At 38.1% G+C, this 22,222-nt stretch overlaps 1 protein-coding gene across 3 annotated transcripts in view; it reads right to left on the reverse strand.

Annotated features, from left to right (window-relative positions):
- Positions 1–2,377: 2,377 nt before the first annotated feature.
- The window catches only part of dock11 (dedicator of cytokinesis 11), a 61,017-nt gene continuing 41,172 nt past the window's right edge, over positions 2,378–22,222 (reverse strand). For 2 of the 3 annotated variants that reach the window (XM_086166038.1, XM_086166037.1), the window contains 19 exons: positions 20,952–21,072; positions 20,762–20,828; positions 20,426–20,473; positions 19,986–20,128; positions 17,350–17,465; positions 16,915–17,052; positions 15,507–15,689; positions 15,245–15,358; positions 14,466–14,681; positions 13,767–13,824; positions 13,216–13,322; positions 12,696–12,818; positions 10,836–10,949; positions 8,457–8,603; positions 7,963–8,173; positions 6,954–7,144; positions 6,776–6,876; positions 6,442–6,580; positions 2,378–3,647 (listed from right to left, as the gene is read on the reverse strand). In XM_086166038.1, coding sequence (XP_086022164.1) covers positions 3,558–3,647; positions 6,442–6,580; positions 6,776–6,876; positions 6,954–7,144; positions 7,963–8,173; positions 8,457–8,603; positions 10,836–10,949; positions 12,696–12,818; positions 13,216–13,322; positions 13,767–13,824; positions 14,466–14,681; positions 15,245–15,358; positions 15,507–15,689; positions 16,915–17,052; positions 17,350–17,465; positions 19,986–20,128; positions 20,426–20,473; positions 20,762–20,828; positions 20,952–21,072 — 2,427 coding nt within the window. In that variant the 3' untranslated portion in view covers positions 2,378–3,557. Of the gene's footprint in view, positions 3,648–5,274; positions 5,296–6,441; positions 6,581–6,775; positions 6,877–6,953; positions 7,145–7,962; positions 8,174–8,456; positions 8,604–10,835; positions 10,950–12,695; positions 12,819–13,215; positions 13,323–13,766; positions 13,825–14,465; positions 14,682–15,244; positions 15,359–15,506; positions 15,690–16,914; positions 17,053–17,349; positions 17,466–19,985; positions 20,129–20,425; positions 20,474–20,761; positions 20,829–20,951; positions 21,073–22,222 lie in introns of all 3 variants that reach the window. The other variant, XM_086166039.1, reaches the window with a different exon arrangement.

The raw sequence follows: 22,222 nt of genomic DNA on the forward strand, positions 1-22,222 counted from the left end.
ATCACATAATTGTGCGGGAAGAATATGAAACCACTGGCAGCGTTTGAAAGTGGGGTTTTCCATTACCACCTGGCCATCGCGGTGGCACAGACTCACAACCCTTCAAGTGTGTGGTAATGCAGGCTGTTGACATTTATTTGGCAGAGACTCCTGTCAGGAAGAGTTTAAGGTCCCACCTGTGGCAGAACAGGCCTCTGTTGTTGAAGCGGGAAGGTGGTAGCCCTTCAACCCATTAGTACACTGTGGCAATGAGGGCCGTGATCACGCTTAAAGCAGGCCTGTTGGGCCGGAAGCAGCCGGAAACACGTACTGCCACACGTGTGGCTTCCGTGGTTGCCGAGGCAAAACTTGTGTGTGGGCTATGGAGAATTACTTTCGGATGGCTTCGAGGTATATTTTGGTCACCATCCAGAAGTTCGGGAATGGGGAAGGGAGCGCGGTACCGTTAACACCGTGTGTAGTGCTCGAGACGTCATGGGTCGTGGAGGGATTACCTCCAAGACCTCAGTCCTTCTGATGAGGTACGGAGTTTGGTCATTCAAAGGTGGTAATTCTGCCGGGTTGGCTAGAGTCTGCTAGGCTCGGACATTTCCTCCGAATGGACAAAGACCGCATTCCTAAAGTAGCCCTGAGATAGACCCCACCTTGAAAGAGGAAACAAGGAAGGCCAAAAATAACCTGGCGGAGAACTGTGACCTCAGGACTGAAGATCGCAAACCTTACATGGGGCGAAGCACAACATGCTGGACAGGACAGGACCAGATGGAAGCAGGTAGTCGAGGCCTTGTGTTCCACCCAGAACGAAGAGGGTAATTAACTAACTAACTAACTAACTATTTCTGGGGCTGAAATTAGCAAGGGGTTTAAAAAGCTCCTCTGTGGCAGGCCCCCAGGGGTGGATGTTGTTTTGGGGCTGTCCTGGATGACACATCTCTGCAACATCACATGGACATCAGGGGCAGTGCCTCTGGACTGGAAAACCGGGCTGGTGATCCACTTTTTGAAGAAGGTTGATCTGAGAGTGTGTTCCAACAACAAGGGGATCATACTCTTCAGCCTCAGTGGATCTTGTTGATTTAATCAGACTGTGATTTCTAGTTCTCACTGGAGCAGTTCACACTTAAATGAGAAGCAGCTGGGATAAAAATTATCACCTCCAAATCCAAGCCAGGAAGAGGTGGAAAGCCTCCTCCAGGTCGGGGGACGGGGAACCTTCTCCAGGTGGAGGAGTTCAAGTATCTTGAGGTCTTGTTCACAAGAGAGGGGAGAATGGAGCAGGAGACGGACAGGCTGATCAGTGCATCGTCCACAGTAATGCAGACTCTGCATGAGCCCATTGAATTGAAGGAGTTGAGTCAAAAATGCGGAGCTTGATTTGTCATACCCTTGATTTCTTAAACATACGAGCCTCAAGCGTGGCCAACAACATGTCAGGGGATTCCCCTTTCCTGTTCTTAGACATGTTTAATTTGACATGTCCAGGTTCATGATGCAGTCTTAACAGTATCAGGGTTATATTGCATGGAAATGCAAACTTGGTATTCAGGACTTCATTTTCTTGAGAAAATATGACGCATGGTCTTTGCAGTCTTGACTCAGGCATGGGTCATTCTTCAGTCGGGAAAAAGAGGGGAAGAATAAAGGATGCTGCTGCACAACAAAAAATATTTAGAAAATGTTTTTCTTAGCATCAACTTCTAGCATTGATTATGCTTTTGCAGACCAATGTCTCAGACCACTGTCATCAGGCATTTCCACATTTTCGAGATGAGATGAGATGAGCGATGAGAACAACTTTATTAATCCCGAAGGAAATTCAAACCATCAATGTTTTCTTTTATGGGGAAAGTTTAATTATTGATAACTGATCTGTTTTTTTTTTTTTTGTTTTTTTTTTTAAAGAAAAGGTGTCTACTAGGTTGAAGACATTTTTTTCCAGTGCTGCCAATTACGAAAAAGCTTTTGCTTTGGTGTGAAAGAATTTAACAGACCATAGCAACCTGGTGTCACTTTGGAATCAGATGTCAACAATAAAAGCAAATGTTCTGTTCACATTACAGATATTCAGTTATATTAAGCAACATTTTCAACTGTAGTTTGTACATCAGTCAAACGATCAGAAAAATTGACCGAATTCTATTAATTTTAGAACCTGAACTGTCCGTCACATTAGGTTCCACAGCATAAGTGTGGTCCTGTTGCCATGGACATGTGGTCATTATCTAAGCATCTGGAAAGCTCTTCATGCTTGTTAGTTCAACAAGTTTACTTTTACTTCTGTAGCTACGTGTCAACATTTTTTGCAATAAAAACACCAGAGCATATACTAAATGGACCTCCGGTGGAAACACTTATGTGAAATATTCAAGGACAGGAATCATTATTGAATCTAAATGTTTTTATTGGGAAAAATGCTGTACAAATAAGTTTGGCGAGCAGCTGCACTTCAGTATACAATGCATTAAAAAATCTCTGCTGGGTCAGGTTTGAGCTAAGCAAGAGTCCAACCTGTTACAAATATAAATACATACGTACAAACATACATGGATAAAGAATTAAATTTACAGCATGACAAATTATGTACACCTGCTTAAATAATTAGTTTATCCGCTAATTTCAGTGTAGCACTTGTGAAATACTTTGAATAAGCAGCATATGGGGTTTCATTTACTGTGAGATCTTTTGAAAAGGCGAAGCACAAAGGCACTGGAACATGACCAGACGAAAGGAACAGACTGACTCCACTGAGGTAAATATTATCACACTGCTGAATCAGTTTTTCCTCTTCCCACAGACTTTATGTGACTTCTGCTTACAATCCATTACAGAGCACATGAGAACATGTTCTATCTTTATAATACAGAACTGATCTGCAAGCAAAATAATTTTATATTTGACATGACATTATTCATCATCTCCACTGCAATCAAAGACATTTTTCCCACCGATGAGTTGTCTACATTTGATCAAATATCCAACTTAGGACATCTTGTTTGGAAACTTGCTCCCAAACCTGATGGCCATCCCTTTCATTCTAAAATTTTAGAACTGATCGCAAAAGCTTTAACATATTTCTCTGCACAAACAACGAGCACCCAAGTGCTCAATACTGCCTTCTTGGTTTTCTTTTGATATGTCTCATCTATTCCTCATGTTGTCAGTTTAACTGGAATGAACATCTGTCCTTTGAAGTCTAACCTTGACATGGTACCATTATTATATTTTTGTTTATTGTGATACCTATCCACTTAAATTCCATGCGACCATTATAGCATGCATCCTTCTGGGAAAAAAAGATGTGTCCTGTATACGGGAGCAACATTGCAAAACAGGAGGAAAATTGCTTTGATACATTGCTAAGGAAAAAGTCCTGCAGTTTGTTGCCAAAGTGGGGGAAAATTGCAACACAACCTAGAGAGGCTAAACACGTCACATCTACACCTGAGATACGACTGTTAGTCGGGGTAATACATCTGAACACTACACCCAGGTAGTGTTCATTTGTCATCGACATTGGAACAGTGAGAAGGTGCACATAAAAGGAGGTGGTGGGCAGGTCAGCCAAGGTCAGTAGAGGTCCCGCTGATGGCACGAAAAACATGGAGGGAGTTTTTTAACAGTGAGCGCATCATATCTTCCTGGTAGATCTAGGTTCATAGTGAAAACAGAAAAGCAATCATTTGTACTGATCTCATTTGAGGCTGAATTATGCTGATGGTACATTACAAATAAAAATGATGGAGTTCCATAATTTGAAGAATTTAAGAGCCTTCAAGTGAGCATTCTAAACAAGTATGAACGTCTTGATGTTTCAACTTTACATCACTTCACTCAACATAATTTAAACATGTAGCTGCATGCTAAAACATCTTCCCTTTTTTATTTCCAAAAAAGATATGCCCTTATTTATCTGACGTGTGATGAATATAAGGGTATCCAGTTCTGCCAAAAAGTATGAGTGGATCTCATTGGTTTACAAAGATGGTATTAAACAATTGTGGTTATTTCCATCAAACAGTCCCTCTGTATGAAACACAGTTTCTTTTGACTATCATGTTAGCATCATTTGGGCAGCATTTTTTTAACCAATGAAAGACTTTGCCTTTCACTCAGGAAGGTCTCACATGCGGATTCATGCTCTTGCAAAATACAATTTTGATTATTCTGAATTCAGTCTTGTTCTCTACCTAACAAACACTCACGCAACAAGATTATCCATATCTGCCCAAACTCTCTGTTTGGGCAGATATGGAGATGGTTAAAACTCTTAGTTTTAACATTTTAATTGTGAACTTATGAAGGGTATGTGTTTTTTTGATTCGACTGTAAAAGTAAGACTCTCTAATCCTCATTTATATAGTCACCCCTTCAAACTAGACCCTGAATATCAAAAGATTTCAAGATTGCAAGATTTTCCAAGGTTCTTAGTGCCATTGTGATGAGCACTGAACACAAATCATGGATAAGTAAGCATTCACAGAGTCCTGGAGTAATGTTAAACAACAAGACATCCGGGCACATTCACAGCAAAAACAGGAAGTGCTGGACCAACCGCATTGATCCAGTACTGACCAAAAATCAATGGAATTAGCCTTGGCAAAATCTGTACTATAATTCAATTCAAATTATACTGATCTCAGTTTGTTTTTTTTCGAAAATTACAATTCTACATTTTACTTTGCAATTAAATGAAATTTTAATTTGAATAATTTTCATTGATGAAATTATATCAGAGGATGCAGAATTGCTTGGCTAACAACATGGCAGAAGGTGTTATTTTCCCTAAGCAGACGAAGATATTTGTTTCACACTTCACATTGACACAATGTTTTGCATACAATCGCAAGCACAAATGTATGGATAAAGTATCAAATTCATTGGGGAAGGGAAACTTGGGAGTGCCAATGTTCATATAAACCTGCCACATATAATTTGGATACATCATGATACTGAGAGAAATACACAGACAGTCGAATAAATAAATAAATATGGAACTGACAGCTATCAGCTGGTTAACACCTGGTCGTGTAAAACTGCTAATCAGCAATAATGTCTCTTTGTGGCAAAATATAAGACCCATTTTAGATGTTTCCAACTAAGCCCCTTGACTTTGAAAATTATTTTTAATTTGTAAGCTTCCTTTAATAGGAAATGTAATTCATTCATATATGACAGATATATATTCAAATTCTGTCATGATGTTACTTTGCATCCAAATATATGATAAATATTAGGATGTATATAAAGATTTTGGACCCACATGCACGACATTACCTGTTTTTTTTTTCCTCAAAGCTAAAGGCCAGCGCAGTAGAGAGAAAACAACAGATCTGTTAGTTTGGGGAAACCAGCACAGATTAAAAAGAAAACCAAAACAACACACTTTATGTGTTTTGCCTGTAGGAGTAGGAGCCACTGATGGGAAGACAAGTTGAATGCAAATGACAAGAGACCTTGAAGCAATAGTGCAGTAAATTGAGTGATTATAATATGATGTGATAGGACAGAGAGCAGGTAAGTCACTCTGCTTGGCCAAGTCATGTTTTCACTGCAGTGTTTAAACCTGGTGGAGCAAAGTGATATTGCTGGTGAGAATAATTTTAGTAAAAGGCAAGATCTGCATAAGTTTAAAATAGAAAAGCAAGAAATGGATCTCACTGTAATGACTTATTAATAAAACTAAGGCCCCTGTGTTTAGAGGAGAAACATAAGGGTCACATTAATAGCATTATTGAAGTGATTTCGAGGTTTTCTACTGTTGTTTTATAGCTTAACAAAGATGCTCAAACATTTTGCACAGTTTACTTCTAGTGCAAGGATCAATATATTTAAGGATATAATAAAAGTAACCCAATCCCTTTGCAATAGACAGTATTGACCATAAAGAAATGCCTACTAGCTCCCCTACAGTTTGCAAGGAACCGTTACTACACACATCTTACAGTTTTAATCTCATTACATGCTTTTAACAGGGAGGATGGCCCACTTTAATGCAGTGATAATGAGATTCTGCTCTGCTGATTGTTGAAACCACAACTTTATGCATCGACTCAAAAGTTGACCCACCCAAAAGACAAACAAACATTTTTTTTTTAATCGAGCGTTGATTGCAAGCCAACTGAGCTCCAGTACCAGAGAAAAGCAGCCAACTGCGTCTAATAAAATACATGATGACAATTCAAACAGTTGTGTGGTATGATTAAGATTCTTTTGTTGTTGCATTTTCTGAATATATAGCATATGTTTTCAACAAACTAACACATTAACACAATACAGGAAAAAAATTGTTGAAATGAATAATAATCCAGTTAAATCTATTTCAGTAATATGGTCAACTTGTGCTTATTATTTTGTTGCCCGCATAGGAGCGTCATCGAACTATTAAACATCTCACCCAGTCAGGCATGATCAGGTTTATAACATTTAGAAATGTAAAATTACCTGCTCATGGATGATGTCAGATAGCTCTTTTACCATGTCTTTAAAGTTGGCCTTCAGGCCCTCGTGGTACTCAAACTGATCCTCTTTGATGAGACGTTCGTTGATGTCCAGAGCCATGCTGCATGCTTGAACAAACCGTCTGCAAGCATTAAACAAAAGATGATATATATGTATATTTAGTAAGAGAGAAATGTGAGCAAGAGAGAGAGAGAAAGAGACTATATCTTTTGAATTAACCCTGTATTCAAGCCAGTGCCAGAAAAAAACAGATATTTTATATTCCAATGTGACCCAACATGTTGCTTATCTGCAGGATATTAAAGGAAAGGGTTACCTGAAAATGTCTTTAAGCTCTTTTCCTTTCTTGTTGCCTGTCTGGTTGGATTTACTGTCATCAAGGAATGCTCTGGCATAGGCCATGGGACCTGCATTCACCTGAAGCAAAGCATGCCTCAGCAAGGTGAGCCAAGCTTGGAAAACCTTAAACTTATCTTTGAAAAAATGATCCTCACCTGCACAGAGACGCAGCCCTGCAGTTTGAGCTGGAGCTGGATCATGTCCACCTCCTGGCAGGAGCACAGCTTGGTTAATTCTGCTGTCCTTGCCTTCATCTCATCTATCGCCACATCCACTGGCTTCAGCTCGACCTGCTTCTCACTGACAACCTCCACGCGCTTCTTAACATATGGAAAGGTGTTAGCAGCTGGAGATGAAAGTGAATAAAAGAAGTTTTAGGATAAAAAGGAATCTTCTGATCTAGAACAAAGAAGACTAGGATTTTGCCTGTATATAACCAATACATCATGTTAGCTAAAGAAAACAAAACATGAACATATTCTCTACTACCTGGAAGCTGATTTCAGTTGTACACCTAAGAATAAGAAACTTTCATGGTGCAAATATTTGACTATTTTTAAGAAGAAAAAAAAACAGCTTGACTATAACTATATATATATATATATATATATATATATATATATGTATATATATATATATATATATATATGCATATATATATGTATGTATACATACATATATATGTGTATATATATGTGTGTGTGTGTATACATATATACCCCCCCACACACACATATATAATGTATATCAATAATATACGTAAATAACATATATATAATATATACTAATTATATATATAATATCAATATATATTATCAAATTGTATCAGGCCAGATCCAACAGGCTCAAATTATGTATCCACAAAGTGGACATTTCTGAAGCCCTAAGCCATTTTTTTCAGTTGGTTGTGGCTACCTTCATCCATTTCAACTGTGCCCTTGGATACATTTTTTCATCTGTTTATTTAAGAACATTTTGGGTAATTTATTGGCCAGAGAAGGCACCTTACTCCAGAAAATGCACCTCATATCTACTCTTTAGTTTCTTATTAGCAACAATGAGACTGCTTCATTGCTGCCTCTTTATCAATTGCATTTCTTCCACATTTTACACTGATGACAAAGATAACAATAAAGTTGCTGTATGACTTTGAGTCTTATGTACTTGTGAGCACAGTCCTCCTCTTGCACTGCTCCTCAACACCGCCGTGTTTTTTTCCGGACAGCGTGTATGGCGTCTCAAACACGAATCGGCTGATGTTATGGCACTTCTCAAAGTCAGTCTTCTTCTCTGGCGCCTCCTTATCTTCAAAGTACGGTTTGACAAATGTCACCTGTACATAGGCAAACTTGGGGTCCAGGTCTTTTGGGTTTACCTGTGTGAAGTAAAACTCCAAGATTAGAAGTGCTAAGGACAGCAATGAAGTCACAAGAATTACATGAATATAAGTAACCTTACAATACCTGACTTTCCAAATAGTAATTGTTTAAATAACTTTCCCCCAGTTGAACTCATCAGTCATGCTATGCATTATGAAGGCTAGGCCAGAAGGCATTAAAAATACTTTTCTAAAAAAAACACAAGCGAAACTGCATTCCAAGACAAAAGACTCTTGGTTGTTAATGTCCCATTTTGCTTCTGCCAGTGATCCCCCACACCTTGTTTGAGTCCTGAATTATCCTGAGATTTTCTGGTCCAAACTTCTCTCCGTAAAGAGTCAGCAGCCGCTGGGAGATTTCTGATAAGCCTGTAAGCTTTGGCTCCTTGTAGATGTACTCCTTCCCATCCTCCTCTTCAAAGAAGCCCTGTGCAAAACATATGTTAAATCTTATAAATATGAAATGAGAAAGCCAAAAGCAAAAAAAAGGACAAATATATGACTTAATTTAGTCATTAAGGTCAGAGGTAATTGAAAGCTGTTTTTTTCACATTCTGAAAAAACCTTATATATCAGGGGTGGGCAATTATTTTTGTTGGCGGGCCACATTTCTTTTTCAATTTTTATGTGCGGGCCAACTAGATATCATGGAAATTGAAAAAAATGAAAATTGAAATCTAAATATTTACTTTTTTGGCATTTTATTTCGACTTTAAAATAGTTAATGATCATATAAATGTACCAACATTATTTTGTATGTAATCCAAAAAAATTAAGACAAAAGGAAAAATAAGAAGTTTCTAAATTCAATATTGATTGAAGATATTTATTAAAATATTCAAAGAAAATAGTTTGACAGGCTGGATAAAAAAGCAAAACGGGCCGGATGTGGCCCGCGGGCCGTAAAATGCCCAGGTTATGCATGAACTTCTCCGAACAAGGTTATGACAGCTTTTTGATTTGGTTTATGAATCAAACCCTCCTAGTACATTATAAGCAAGCTTAGAGTCTAACCTTTGCTGAGGGAGGAGTTACTTTATCACACATTTTTGTTTTTCTGCAGCAAGTTTTCCCATAATCTTTCGGTGGGAAGTTAATTTGGAAGCCAATAATAATAAACTGTGCAAGCACACTAGGATCAAGAGATTAGATGATGTTTGACTACAACTAATGACAAAAGGCATGGATACATGGGGGTTAAAAAAAGGTCTTTAGAGAATGAGTCCGCCCATCCCTATTATTCACTCGTGCCATTGCAGGCTTACACAAAGCCTTGGATTACTAGGTGCACAGAGTGCTGGTTCTTGTCATGCCAGACAAGAGGGGCGGTTGCATGGGCGGCCTCACAACAAACAGTGTAAATCCCAGGAAAAAGCCCTGACTGTGGAATTTTCAACAACAGTGACTGATTGATTGAGTGAGTAATTGAAAAACACAAATTGCTCTAACTATTCTTTAAGCTTGTGAGATATAAATGTACAATCCATAGCATTTACAGTGAAAGCTTGCTTTCCAAACACCAAACATTGAAGTATTTGAAACAAGGTTTGAGTTTTGAATATAACTTTCTCAAATGCTTTTTTCTAAAACATGAGACACTGATACACCAACCAGGGTAATGAAAGGAGGTCTTTGGATAATTAGACCACGCCTGTTGAATGAAAAAATGAAAAAAAAACAACAACAGGAAACTAACTGAGCAGGAAATAAATGCCTCAAAAGAACTCGGCAAGGTGCAGCTGCTGGGAGAGGCAGAGAGCTCTGTCAGATTTGTTGTTGTGACAGTGCCAGGAAGCGCCTCTCAAAATTAAATTCTTGTAGCAAACAAGAACATTTAAACATGCAAACACTTAAACATTTGAGACATTTGAGAAAATGCCCCATCAAAGTGCTATAGTTCAAGATCACAAGAACTAAAATTATCATTAAAATCTGACAAAGATAACTGATTTGACTTTGGCAATACAATATTGATTATTTGAGAATTCATCTAAAACATTTGCAGTCATTTGTTTTCTTGTTGCTTTTAAACTCCTTGCAGAATTAAGACTAGTCTCTTACTGAATGATCAGGTGATGTCCCATTTTAATTTTTGCTAATTCAGTCATGGATTCATTAACTTCTACTAATCCTACACTTAGAGCCACAAGGAAGCTGGAGCCTATCCCCACTGTCATTGGGCCAGGGGTGAAGTACAACCCGGACTGGTTGCCAGCAAATTATAGTGTTTTCTGTTAATATTTTGTAAAGCAGTAAAATAAAATTTCAGAATTTGATATTGCAACAATTTAACAGTCTGATTTTACACTGTTATTAGATCTATACGAATATCTTGCCCTGCCCTAATTTTTGCCTTCAGCATAAGCATAATAGTTTGCAGTAGTAGTAGTAATAGTGCAGTTCTCATGATAAATAAGGAACATTAAAAGACAAAGAGAGGAAACAATTCTCTGATTTAAATTAATCAAACTGAAATTCTCCAACAAAATATAGAAATATAGTTCTACCAGTTTTCAACTGAAAACTACATTGAATTATTACAAGGATGGCTATTCTCTGGTGCATTAGAGATTTCACTTTACATTCAGGTTTTCTAATACTGCATCTGAAGACATTTTTATGCATCAAGAAGTGGTGCTATAAAATGGTTGATTGTTACCTGTCCATAGAAAGCAACTCTGAAGTAAGTCCCAAGTAGCCTGCGGCCTGATTGTATCACCTCCATGATTTTATTATAGGCTCTATGCAGAGTCTCATACAGACGGCTTAGTTTCTGAAATATTAGAACAAGCAGTAGGATTATCTACAGAGGCGAGAGGTTAGCATAGAAATTAACATTATGTACTGTATATCCATAAAAATTCATATAAAACACGATAGTTATAGTCATATCTATTTGGTCACACTAATAAAACATTTTCTAAAGACAAACTTGTTACACACGTCTGCAAATAATGAATAATAATGGAATCAAGCAAAGTGCACTTGCAAACAAACTTGCCATTTAACTGAAAGAGAGAACATCCTGGATTTGGATATAATCAGCCATAGAAAATAATGAGAAAAAGACATACGTATACACACTAAAGGGCATGCAAGCTTACTATAGACGATCAAAGGAGCATATTGTATATAGCATATATTTATATAGGTGCATATATTTGAACTGGAAAATAAATCTGAATCTCAATTTGAATAAACTTTATTTATTCTGCAAATGTATGTAAACCTATACTGGACCATGAGAGAATTGTGCTGCCTTTCCTCTAAATGGATGCTGTTTCAGGGTTATAAGACAAGATTGATAACAACGGCAGACCGAATGGAAGTGAAAGGGGTCCGAAATATATGTGGATCATCTAACTTCGTCAGTATTTTTTTTAAAATTTCTAGTCTATTGGCAATAAAGAATTTTGACAAACATTGGGATATCAGACTGAGATGGTTCAGTCATATACAGAGGAGGGATAGTGAATATATTGGTAGACGAAGGGTTATGAAGTCACTTTGCTGGATTAACATCTCAGATTACCTAATACTAACAGAGGCATGGGAGCAAATGCGAAAAAGACTGATCAGTTTCTTTTCCCTCTGGGGGTATGTTAGTAGTTGTGCAAACACTTAAACACCTGTTCTCACTTGTTTTCAGAGACACGTTTTTCAGTTAAGAGGAGCTGAATTTTCTATTTGAGAGGACTGAGGCTTATTTGTTTGTATTTTGAATTCCAGGGACAGCAAGAATTTGCATTAACTGACAGAAAAGACAGTTACAAATAAATCTCAATCTAGAGTAAGTTATATAAGAAGATTTTGGCAAAACAAAAGTCAGCAGCTGCTTAGTTCAGCCACCCCTCCTTCGTCTAATTAAACATGTCACTCTGGAAAGAAAAAATACATGGATGGCATGTCAAAAGAAAATCCAATTTAGGTATACTTTGATATAGATAATGACAGTAAAAACTGGTAACTCCAAATATAACCATTTGATCTGAAGTATGCGGAGTATCATTCGGACAGAACCATTGCATATAAAGATACAATTTGCAGAAGCTCCAATCATTCCGGCTTGGCAACTTTTGCTGTCGTTCCCACAGACACTCATGCCATCCAATGAGAAAGTAATTCAAGTATGTGAAAGTTTTTGAAATGTCTTCGTATTACACATACCTTTCTTATTAAAAATTTTAACCTCACTGCGCAATCACATCATCCCATACTGCAGCACAATTGTACGAACCAACATTGTATTATTGCTTTTATATCTTTAGTGTCCTGAGTGGTTCTGAGGATTTACAGAACCTGAATTTCTTTGTGAAGTGACAAATTTGAATAAACTGAATACAAAATTTAACTACAATCTACAAGGTTTAGCCAAGAAGAATATTAATTGCTAAAAAAATTGGACAAGATTCGCACAATAGTAAACAGGGAACATTTTCTTTCATATGAGACCCTGTAGTAAAATACTGGTTACATACTTATACATACATTTGTAAGTGTGGAAATGCTACTACATTACCTCATACTCATGACGCTTCTCATATATGGGTATAATGAGTTTGGCAATGTGTGTGATGAGCTCATAGCGTTCAGCTTTCCACAGTGCTTCAACACAGATTTCGAGGTGCTCCACCAAGACCTCCTAAAAAGGACAGAACATGGGATATAAACTCCTTTATAAAATAAAATAATAGTTGATCAAAAGAATTTGGTTTAGAGCAGTACAAGGAAAAATCAAATAAAACCTTGGAGTAAATCAATTAAAAACAGCAACAATGCATTTTTGTAATAGCTTTCTCAGTTGTATTTTTCTTACATAGTGCAGATCTTGTTTAAATTATATAGATTAAGATAAATAACGTGTCAAAAGCAGTAGAAGCTCCAGACGAGAAATTTGAGACTTAAGTTGATATTGGTGAGGTCAACTCATCACCAATTTACCACCAACTAATTAATTTGTGATGCCTTCAGTAATATTGTGAAAGCAAATTAAAACCTTTCCAGTGTCTTATAAATTAATCCTGTGCAGATGAACCCACCTCAGTGTAGTAAACATCTTGCATTCCAGTGTCCTCCTTCATTGCGGCTTCCTCCTCAATATTCACTGTAATCTTTTTAAATGCAGTGAGGCCACTTTGAAACAGCTCTGATAAAAAGAGAATGCCAGTCAAATATACTCCACTAAGCTTGTTGCAAAAATTATATTTGACTTATTTTTTAGGTTGCAATGACTGCCACAACATATGAAAATCATAGAAAATATCATGAGAGCTTAATTAAATTATGTGTCAAACATGGCATATCGTCAAAGGATTCAATACAAAGGTATTATACAGAAGAGAAAGAAGTCCATTCACTTGTTGACAGTTTTTCATGAGAACAATTTGTCTACACAGCGACAGTTTGAGTATGTATTTTAGCGTGATGCTACTTTGGCATTCACAAATATTTAACTTTGGTTAGTTGCCTTTCAGCCAACATAGCTTAAGCTTCCTAACAAAACCATTCTGAAATTATAGTATTTGTGTAGGCTACAAATTACAATATGTGTTTTGTAAATTTGCATGTGCTTTCTGGAGCAGTGTCTTACTTTTCCTGTGCAGGTATTCTGCAACCAGTGCCGCCACATGAACGTAACACATGGCTGCCTGTGGGGGCAGAGAGACAAAGATTGTAATGCTTGTCTTTCAAAAGAAACAGCAAAGTTTACAACAGAAAGAGCTTTGTGAACAAATGGGATGTCTGGTCAACATCTTAAACAGAACAAGAATGGTACCAATAACGGTTCGTTTATGTTACACATAATTGTATTTGTCCCGTGAGAGTTTTTTTTAATCTGAATGCGGCTCCCCAGACGCTCGAGTTGCCTTATGAGCCACACCTTGTTTTATAGGCTGGAACCTGTAATAGTGTATGGACGGTTAGTTCATGACACTTTGGCCCTGAGGGTGGCAATTACTTCTGTCAGATCAAAATTAACTTTCCGATTCAATAACAAACACCTGCAAACTGTATAAACTGTATACTAATATCTTGGGTTACTTTGTAATGTGCTGTATCTTGGTAATAAAGCATATGTATAATGTGAATTTAAACAACTATGTCAATTAGTTCATGTCAGACTTGGCGTCATAAGACAGCATTTTATGTCGTCCCCGTCAGAGGCTGTGTGGTGTTTCATGAACTATCTTCATTAGCACTCACTGCCGGAATTTTCTCATTTATTCAAAATGAAGTGATCAGAAAAAAAAAAGAAATACCAAAATCACCAAAGTCTCCCTAGTTGTACCTCAGAAAGATCACTGTTCTTAAGGTGTGCACGGGCCATGCTGTCTAGCCATGTCCGTCTCAGTTCTGGTGTGCTAGCGTAGGAGCGAGCCAGGCTGTATTGGAGATCCAGCAACATTTCAGGATCTTTCTCGTGCTCCCTCATTTGTGCAGTGGCCATCAGCACTGTACGAATCCTCTTGGTCAGACCCTTAACTTCTGAGGGGAAAGCTGTGGACTGAAATATACACAAACAAGTAACCACAAATGAAGATAAAGCAGGTATGGAATTAATGTGATAACTCTCATTAGGTTGAAAATGCTTGACATCTGAACAACATCCCAACAATGGGATCATGCATCAAATACAATCAGGTAAACTACACAAATTTGGGCCAAATTTGGGTCAAATGATTTGACTAGTACATGCATACACAAAATGTACATTGTACATTGTACTGTGGTGCCATATTGACATTTATTGCAGTTTGATCATGGGACAGGGCTGTTTTACTAAGGGTAGGCAGTGACTGATTAAAAGTCAAGAAAAAGTCCAACAAGGACAAGTGCTCAGTAGCCTCTGTGCTATGACTACAATTGGAGTTTGAGTTCACAATGAATTTCTTTAAAATCTCAAGTAAATCATTTAGCTTTGTTGCTATTAGCTATTGTTGATGTTATACTTGGTTTGGCGCTGAGAACTGTTGCAAACAGTTTGTATTCTAAATTATACAGTGTATAATTTCAATAAATATACAGTATATGGAGCTGGGATACCAACTCTTTTTTTCTTCTACTTGCCTTCATAGCCTTGTCACTATTTGCAAAGTTGTTGATGATGGAGAGAGACTCTTGGAAGCGTGAACTGCCAGTCAGAGCTACATCTGAAATAAGCTGGCTTACAGCAATGATGATCTGTGCAAAATAAAAAAAAAATAAAAAAAGTTCGGGTAAGCCAGGAATCACTCTGCTATTGTTGCTGAAAATCTAATACAGTGGCAGAGTTTGTAAAATCAGCTTAATCTCTCAGTCATGTGTTTGATCAACAGTCATATCAAATTACCTGTAGATGTGTGCGTAGGAAGGTCTTCCTCTTAGTGTACTCATAGTTGTTTCTCATGAGTAAGTAGAGCAGAGCTGATGCCTCTGCCCTGAGAGATCCCAGCTTCGAGACACAACACTTGAGTACCTCGCAGCATAATGCTTCGCACAGTGTCACACGTCCTTTAAACAGTACAGATGGGAACTGATGGAAAAAAATGTTAGTGTATTAAAAGTGGATTCTTTGACTGGAATTAGAGTGAGCAAAATATTAAGGGAGGACAGGTGGAAAAACAATAGGGACAGAGACTGAAGTCAATTTGGAACCAAAAAAGGAAAATAGAAATAAAGTACATCTATCTGCGAGGACCATCCAGCGATGAGCTGATTTTGCATCGTAAAGCTACGATGTACCAGTATTTTTTCCATCTATCAAGGGGGATTGATACTTTATAGCTACACAGTGTATTAGAAACAAAAAGATATGTGTGCCTTTGCTACTGCTGCCATTGGTATTCAAAAGCAACTAAGTGTCTTCGTACAGCTGGTACAAAACAAAAACACAGCAACAACTTCCCTCTGGTATGAAAACAGAAATATGAACTAAACCTCATGGCTAATGAAAACAACGTAATCCATGCAATCAGTCACTTTATCTAATAAACTCTGCCCCCAAGCCCAATACACTTCTATCAGTCTCTGGTAACATTTTGTGCAATATACTAGGAAATGTGATTTAGGTGTACATCTGCCAAAGGACTATGCTATATGGACCTTACTGTGCAGTGCTCACTATTGATTGTGGATTGTACACTTGATATTCTTTGTTCTTTTACATTACTTAGCATTCTCTGCAGACACTCTTTATTCCATGTTTTTAATTGTGTATATCAGTGAAAAAACATTCAATCTTTCATGAGTGAACTAAGTCAAATTTCACTAATCCATTCCTAAACACACACAATGTTTCTGCTTTACTCAGCTGAAAGCAGCCATTTCTTTTTCAATACCTTGTTTGACAATAAATAAAGGATAAAAACTGAAAGCATTACAGACAGGGGCCTGGTCGTATCGAATTTGATGGGTGGCAAAGGTCAGTGGTTAGCACTCCAGCCTCACATGAAGACTCCTGGTTTAATTCAAGCTGGGGCCTATGTGGGCCGGAGTTGCCTTTTTCTTGAATGAATAAATAAAACAGTTTACAAATTGTTGGAATAGCTGGTTGATTCACTTCAATCTGTCATTTTAGGGGTGAACTCCAAAGTAAAGGGCTTTCAATTTTGGAGTGAATATACAGTAATCAGAACCACATCCTCCAGCCGTTATCAAAGGGTATTCTATTCAACTGTGTTAAGGAAGCTGTATCTTACTATGTTTCATTATTGCAGTCACTCTCCATTATTTGTGAATATGTTGGTGTGTAGACATACCTTGTTAATGAAAGCTCTGAGGGCAGCAAAAACATGTCTGAGGGCAGCTTCTGATTGGCTGACTTTAAGGAAGGTCAAGTAAACATCAAACACTTTCTTCATCAACGCGTTGTGACCTTCGCTGTCCAGCAGCTGGGTCTAACATGCACATACAAACAAGACAACAAAACAAGTCCTAAACTGAAAGCTTATTGCAAGACCAAATAAATGGAGAGATCAACTAAGAATTACTTCCTTGAATAAGTTTATTTTTAGTTTTTAGCTTAGCTCTTTCTGTGCAAGGTTAAGTTAACACTAAATTATGAACCACTATGGCATTGCAATTTCTGTCACAAATCAGTGGATTTTTTGTTTGATGTGCCATCTCATACCTTTCATATTCTCTGTAAGTTTGTTTGTGTGTGTATTTGTGTGTGTTTGTGTGTGTCTATTGACCTTAAAGCACTGGATGAAAAGAGAAAGGACATCCAGGACACTCAGGCACACCTCAACAGAAATGTTGGCTTCAAGCAAAGCCTGATGATGGATTTCTGCATCAGATGGACCCGCTCCTAAAACGCATTTGCACATGAAGTTAATTTGGATGCTGTGTCAGCATTCACATTGCCACAAGGAACACATCAGTGAGTTGTTTCTGTCTAAGAATAGATTACTAGACTGATTATTTACACGTGTAACGCAATAAACACTGCTCTCCATCAAGTGTGATGTGTTGCATCGTTCTTTCTGTTCATCCGTGGAGGCTCTCAGTCATCCATGTCATAATTAATTCTTGTTAAAATCATGGCAGCTTGACTTAATTTTCTGTCCTTGAAAACATTTGACGTCTCATCCGAGAGGCTTCTTCAGTTCGGAAATGTTCTAGCAGTCTTTTCCAACTCCCACACAAGTTGAAGGGTGGTCATCCCAAATTGTTGAGCAACATGTCTATGGATCTCGGATCTCGGTCATTCAGGTGATGGTTAATTTGCTGGAACTAAAGAAGCCTCTTGGATGAGAAGTGAAACGTTTTCAGGGGAAGAAAAGTTCAGTTATGAGGAGGAGATTTCAACGAGAAGTATTTCTGTGTATAATTCTGCATATTCGATTCAATCAATTACCAAATAACAGACTTTCTTTTAAGGACTAATGTCAGCAGTATCTGATTATTCTTTGCTTTGAGATAAGAGCATTACGGCTTGAACTAAATCATTTGAACTAAATGAGTGCAGAGCGGAAAGGGTTCATACATTTGTTTAGATGAAGACATCAAGTGTGTTGACATATTCATGGTGGCAGTTCTACTATAGAGGAAGTTCTCCTTCATAAATGAACATCTGAAAAGACTCCAAAGGATAAACCAAGCAGCTGAGCATTCAAAGTCCTCGTAGGGTTTATAGTATACGTGGATTTTATTTACTGTTGCAGTAATTTGGACAGCTATCCATTTTACTCTATGTAGCACAGTCTCTGGAATTCAAAAGGAAAAGTCTGATCCAGCTTTGCTGTTTGCACTCAGACACAAACATGTCCATGGTCAGCAAATGTCTGTCTGTGTCTGTTACAGCATATGGATGTGATTTTCTTCAGGCATTTCTGCCTTGCTATACTGCTATCATCTTAGCATTCACAGCTTTGGCCTTAATTAAACTCTTCAAATTCAAACCAGGAGTTCAAAGCCTTTTTGATCCCAAGTCTTTGTGCTTAATGAAAACATTTCATGGGGGAAGTGGTTTATTTTTCTGCCTTTTAGCTGCTGGATTCAATTGTCATTTAACTATACTTTTGAAACCATATTTTTGAGATGTCTAAAATGCCAGTATTAAACTCCTCTGCATCCTTAGTGGTTTTGATGTGGCACTTTCAGTGTCCATGAGTGTCACGTGAGATGACTTGTGGGATCTACAAGCAGTTTATAACATTCTTGCAGAGCTCATCAATGTTTTGGGAATTAATCTTCTAGGTTTAAGCGGACCTTTTTGAGAATCAAAATATAGACCATATATTGTAAACTTTGGTGCTAGTAGGCTTTAAGTTTCTTTTGCGTTCACAAATTGGGTAATAACGTACACAGGACATCATGTATGTTCATTCACGTCATCACTGTGGAAAAGAGACCACCTGGCATGAGTCTTTGGAAGCAATAGAGGAAGTGAACACTGACCACTATGCATTTGAATTGATTACACTTCCTTGATGAAAAGCTGTTACTGGAATAGACAGCTTGTTTGTCATTTTGTTTTGTTTCAGATTGTTTGTCATTGCGGGGTTTGGGGTATGCTTCAGCATTTGGCTGAGGACCAGATCCCTGTCTAATGGCAACTCAGACATTAAGCTTTCAAAGTTGTAGAACTGGTACTCTCCAAAGCAAAAATAATTATTTTCTTAGTTTTTAGGTGTTTGATCAGCTTAGACCAGCAGTTCATATTAAGGGTCAGTGTGCTATTGCTCAAGAAAGGGTATACATAATGGATAATGATAAGTTATACTGAGTTTCATGTTACTGACGACCCTCTGTGCACTGAAGGTGCACTATGTATTTTTTCTGAGCACTGAAAGGCTGCTTAGCTCTTGAGGGACAGAAATCCTAGCTAGACATGGCCACTGCCGAAGTGGAAAGACCAACCTCAATGGTATGTTTACTTCAAAAATGAAAAAATAAAAGGAAATGCCCACTTTGAGGCAAGATATTTGATGACGTCTCAGTCTATGATGCCAGAATGCTGTTTACAATCTTAGCATTACATCATAGCCCAGTGTTAACATCCCTTTACTCTGATCAGCTTTAAGTGTTGGTGACACTTTCCACAAACCCTGTCTGTAGTAGTGTGTAGACTATGGCCAATGTTAAAATGCATTTAAAATTGTATTGAGAGGGGGAGCAGAGAAAATCGCATCTGAAATTTGTCAAGGTTACCGTAATTAATTGGTATTTTGAATAAAAATTCAAGCTTTGAGAAAGAGGTAGTAGCTCTGTGTCTAGCTATGTACAGATGACTGATTTTTTTTCAACTATTTTTAAAGAAATTACACAAACAAATTTGAAAGACCATCTGTAAAGGAAGGTTATTACAAACAAGTTGTTTGGTTACCTATATTGAGGGTGAGCGAGGCTTCCATAGTGTTGAACTGATGTAGCTTAGCCTGCGTGAGACTTGATCTGTTGTAACGAATAGCTGGGAGAGTCTGAGACTTTCTGTCTGATGAGAACAACTTCGACACACACACCTCCTGACTGGATAAATGACATAATGAAGGAATAAGGAAAAAGCCAAACTTCATATGCATTCGTACGGAGGAAACAGGAAGGGAGATTATGCATATGGTTGAAGCCCATTATTTAGGTACAATGACAAGTTAAGACTTTCTTGAGAAGCAATTGCTTATCCAAGACAGGCCAGTAACCAAGCTGAAAAGCAACTTCAAATGAACTTTAAGCTAAACTTTGAACTTTACTGTTTTGACACGCTTTTTGTGCAGATACATTGTGTTAAATAGGCAAGTCAGTGCCTATGTTTCACCCCTGTCTTACCGGCCGATGTTTCTCTTTCCAACGTAGCGAAACTGAACCAGACAGATCCTGCAGGAAATAATCACAACAAATACTTGCATGACACAAGAATACATTACTGAGTTCAGTTTTGTTTATTTATTGTTAATTTCAATAGTCTTTTTTGTAAGGAATACAAAGGACTCTTTAGTAATTTGAATGTCTTTTTTCATGGAATGGAAAAATTGTGTTTGATTTATTTGAACCCAGGCAGAGGATGGGTCTTTTTTTCATAAAGATTGACATGCTGCAATACTGTCTTTTGCAATGAACCAAAGGAAGACCATAGCAGTTATCTGCCTGAAGTATGCTACTCACTCAAGCAAACTGAGGAAATTCATGATGTCTTGGGGACTGATCTTGTTCCAGTAGGTCATCATGGTGTCTTTGGATTAGAGAAGGGACAAATGATAGATTTGTTTTTCATTCCCTTTTTTGCTTCTTGTTGTGCATTCTGTTTGTATAACGAATGGCAGTATGCATAGTATGAGTATACACCAACACTGACCTTCTGACAATGTCTTGACAATGTGCAGGAAAGAAAGCAGAAGACCCTTGACCTCATAATGTCCCAGTCTGCCAACAGAAGGCATGGGACTGCTGCTCATAGTGGAGCCACGCCTCTGCAACTGTAACAAAGCAAATATGATACGACAGGTAAGGTTATATATTAATGCAGCCTCAGGGCGTCACGGGCCAGTGTCTCCCTGAGCCAGCCAAAGGGGGGCACGGGCCAGTGTCCCCCTGAGTCGGTTCCACGCCCGAATAAATGCAGAGGGTTGCATCAGGAAGGGTATCTGACGTAAAGCTTTTTCTGAAACCAAACATGCGAATTAATCATAATAACCAGATCAAACCGCAACGGTCGAGGCCCAGGTTAACAATGACCGCCATTGGTACCGATAATCTACAGGGAACCAATGGAAAGTGGGCTACTGTAGGTCAAAGAAGGAGAGGAGGAAAGCATGTTAGGAACCAAAGTGAGAAGAGAAAAGGCAAAAGTGTGGGACTGAGAGTAGGGACTTCAAATATTGAGACAGGAAAAGGTAGAGAGTTGATTGACATGATGCAGAGAAGGAAGGTGGATATACTGTGTGTCCAGAAGACCAGGTGGAAATGTAGTAAGGCTAGAAGCTTAGGAGCAGGCTTTAAGTTTTACTATCATGGTACTGACAAGAAGAGAACTGGAGTAGGAGTTATCTTGAATGAGGAGTTCGTGAGGAATGTCCCGGACGTGAAAAGAATGTCAGATAGACTTAGAAGTCTGAAATTGGAAATTACACGCGTGATGCTCAATGTTGTTAGTGGCTATGCCCCGCAGATGGGATGTGAGTTTGAGGAGAAGGAGAAGTTCTTGAATGAACTAGATGAAGTGATGCAGAATATCCCCAGAGATGAGAGAGCGTTAATTGGTACAGACTTCAATGGACATATTGGTGCAGGCAATAGAGGGGATGAAGAAGTGATGGGCAGGTTTGGTACCCAGGATAGGAATGCAAAGGGACAGATGGTGGTAGACTTTGCAAAAATTATGGAAATGGCTGTAGTTAACACATTTTCCAGACAGGAACATAGGGTAACTTATTAGAGCACAGGTAGGAGCACACAGGTAGGCTACATCTTGAATAGATGAGGTAACCTACAAGAGATCAGTGACTGCAAAGTAGCTGCAGGTGAGAGTGTAGCCAGACAGCACAGGATGGAGGTTTGTAAGGTGACTCTGGTGACAAGGATGATCAAGAGGACAAAGGACAGATGCTAGAAGAGTAATCGGAAGAT

Source organism: Fistularia commersonii, chromosome 19, assembly GCF_037954325.1.
Source record: "Fistularia commersonii isolate RoL2024-O1a breed Wild chromosome 19, RoL_Fcom_v1.0, whole genome shotgun sequence".
NCBI lineage: Eukaryota > Metazoa > Chordata > Actinopteri > Syngnathiformes > Fistulariidae > Fistularia > Fistularia commersonii.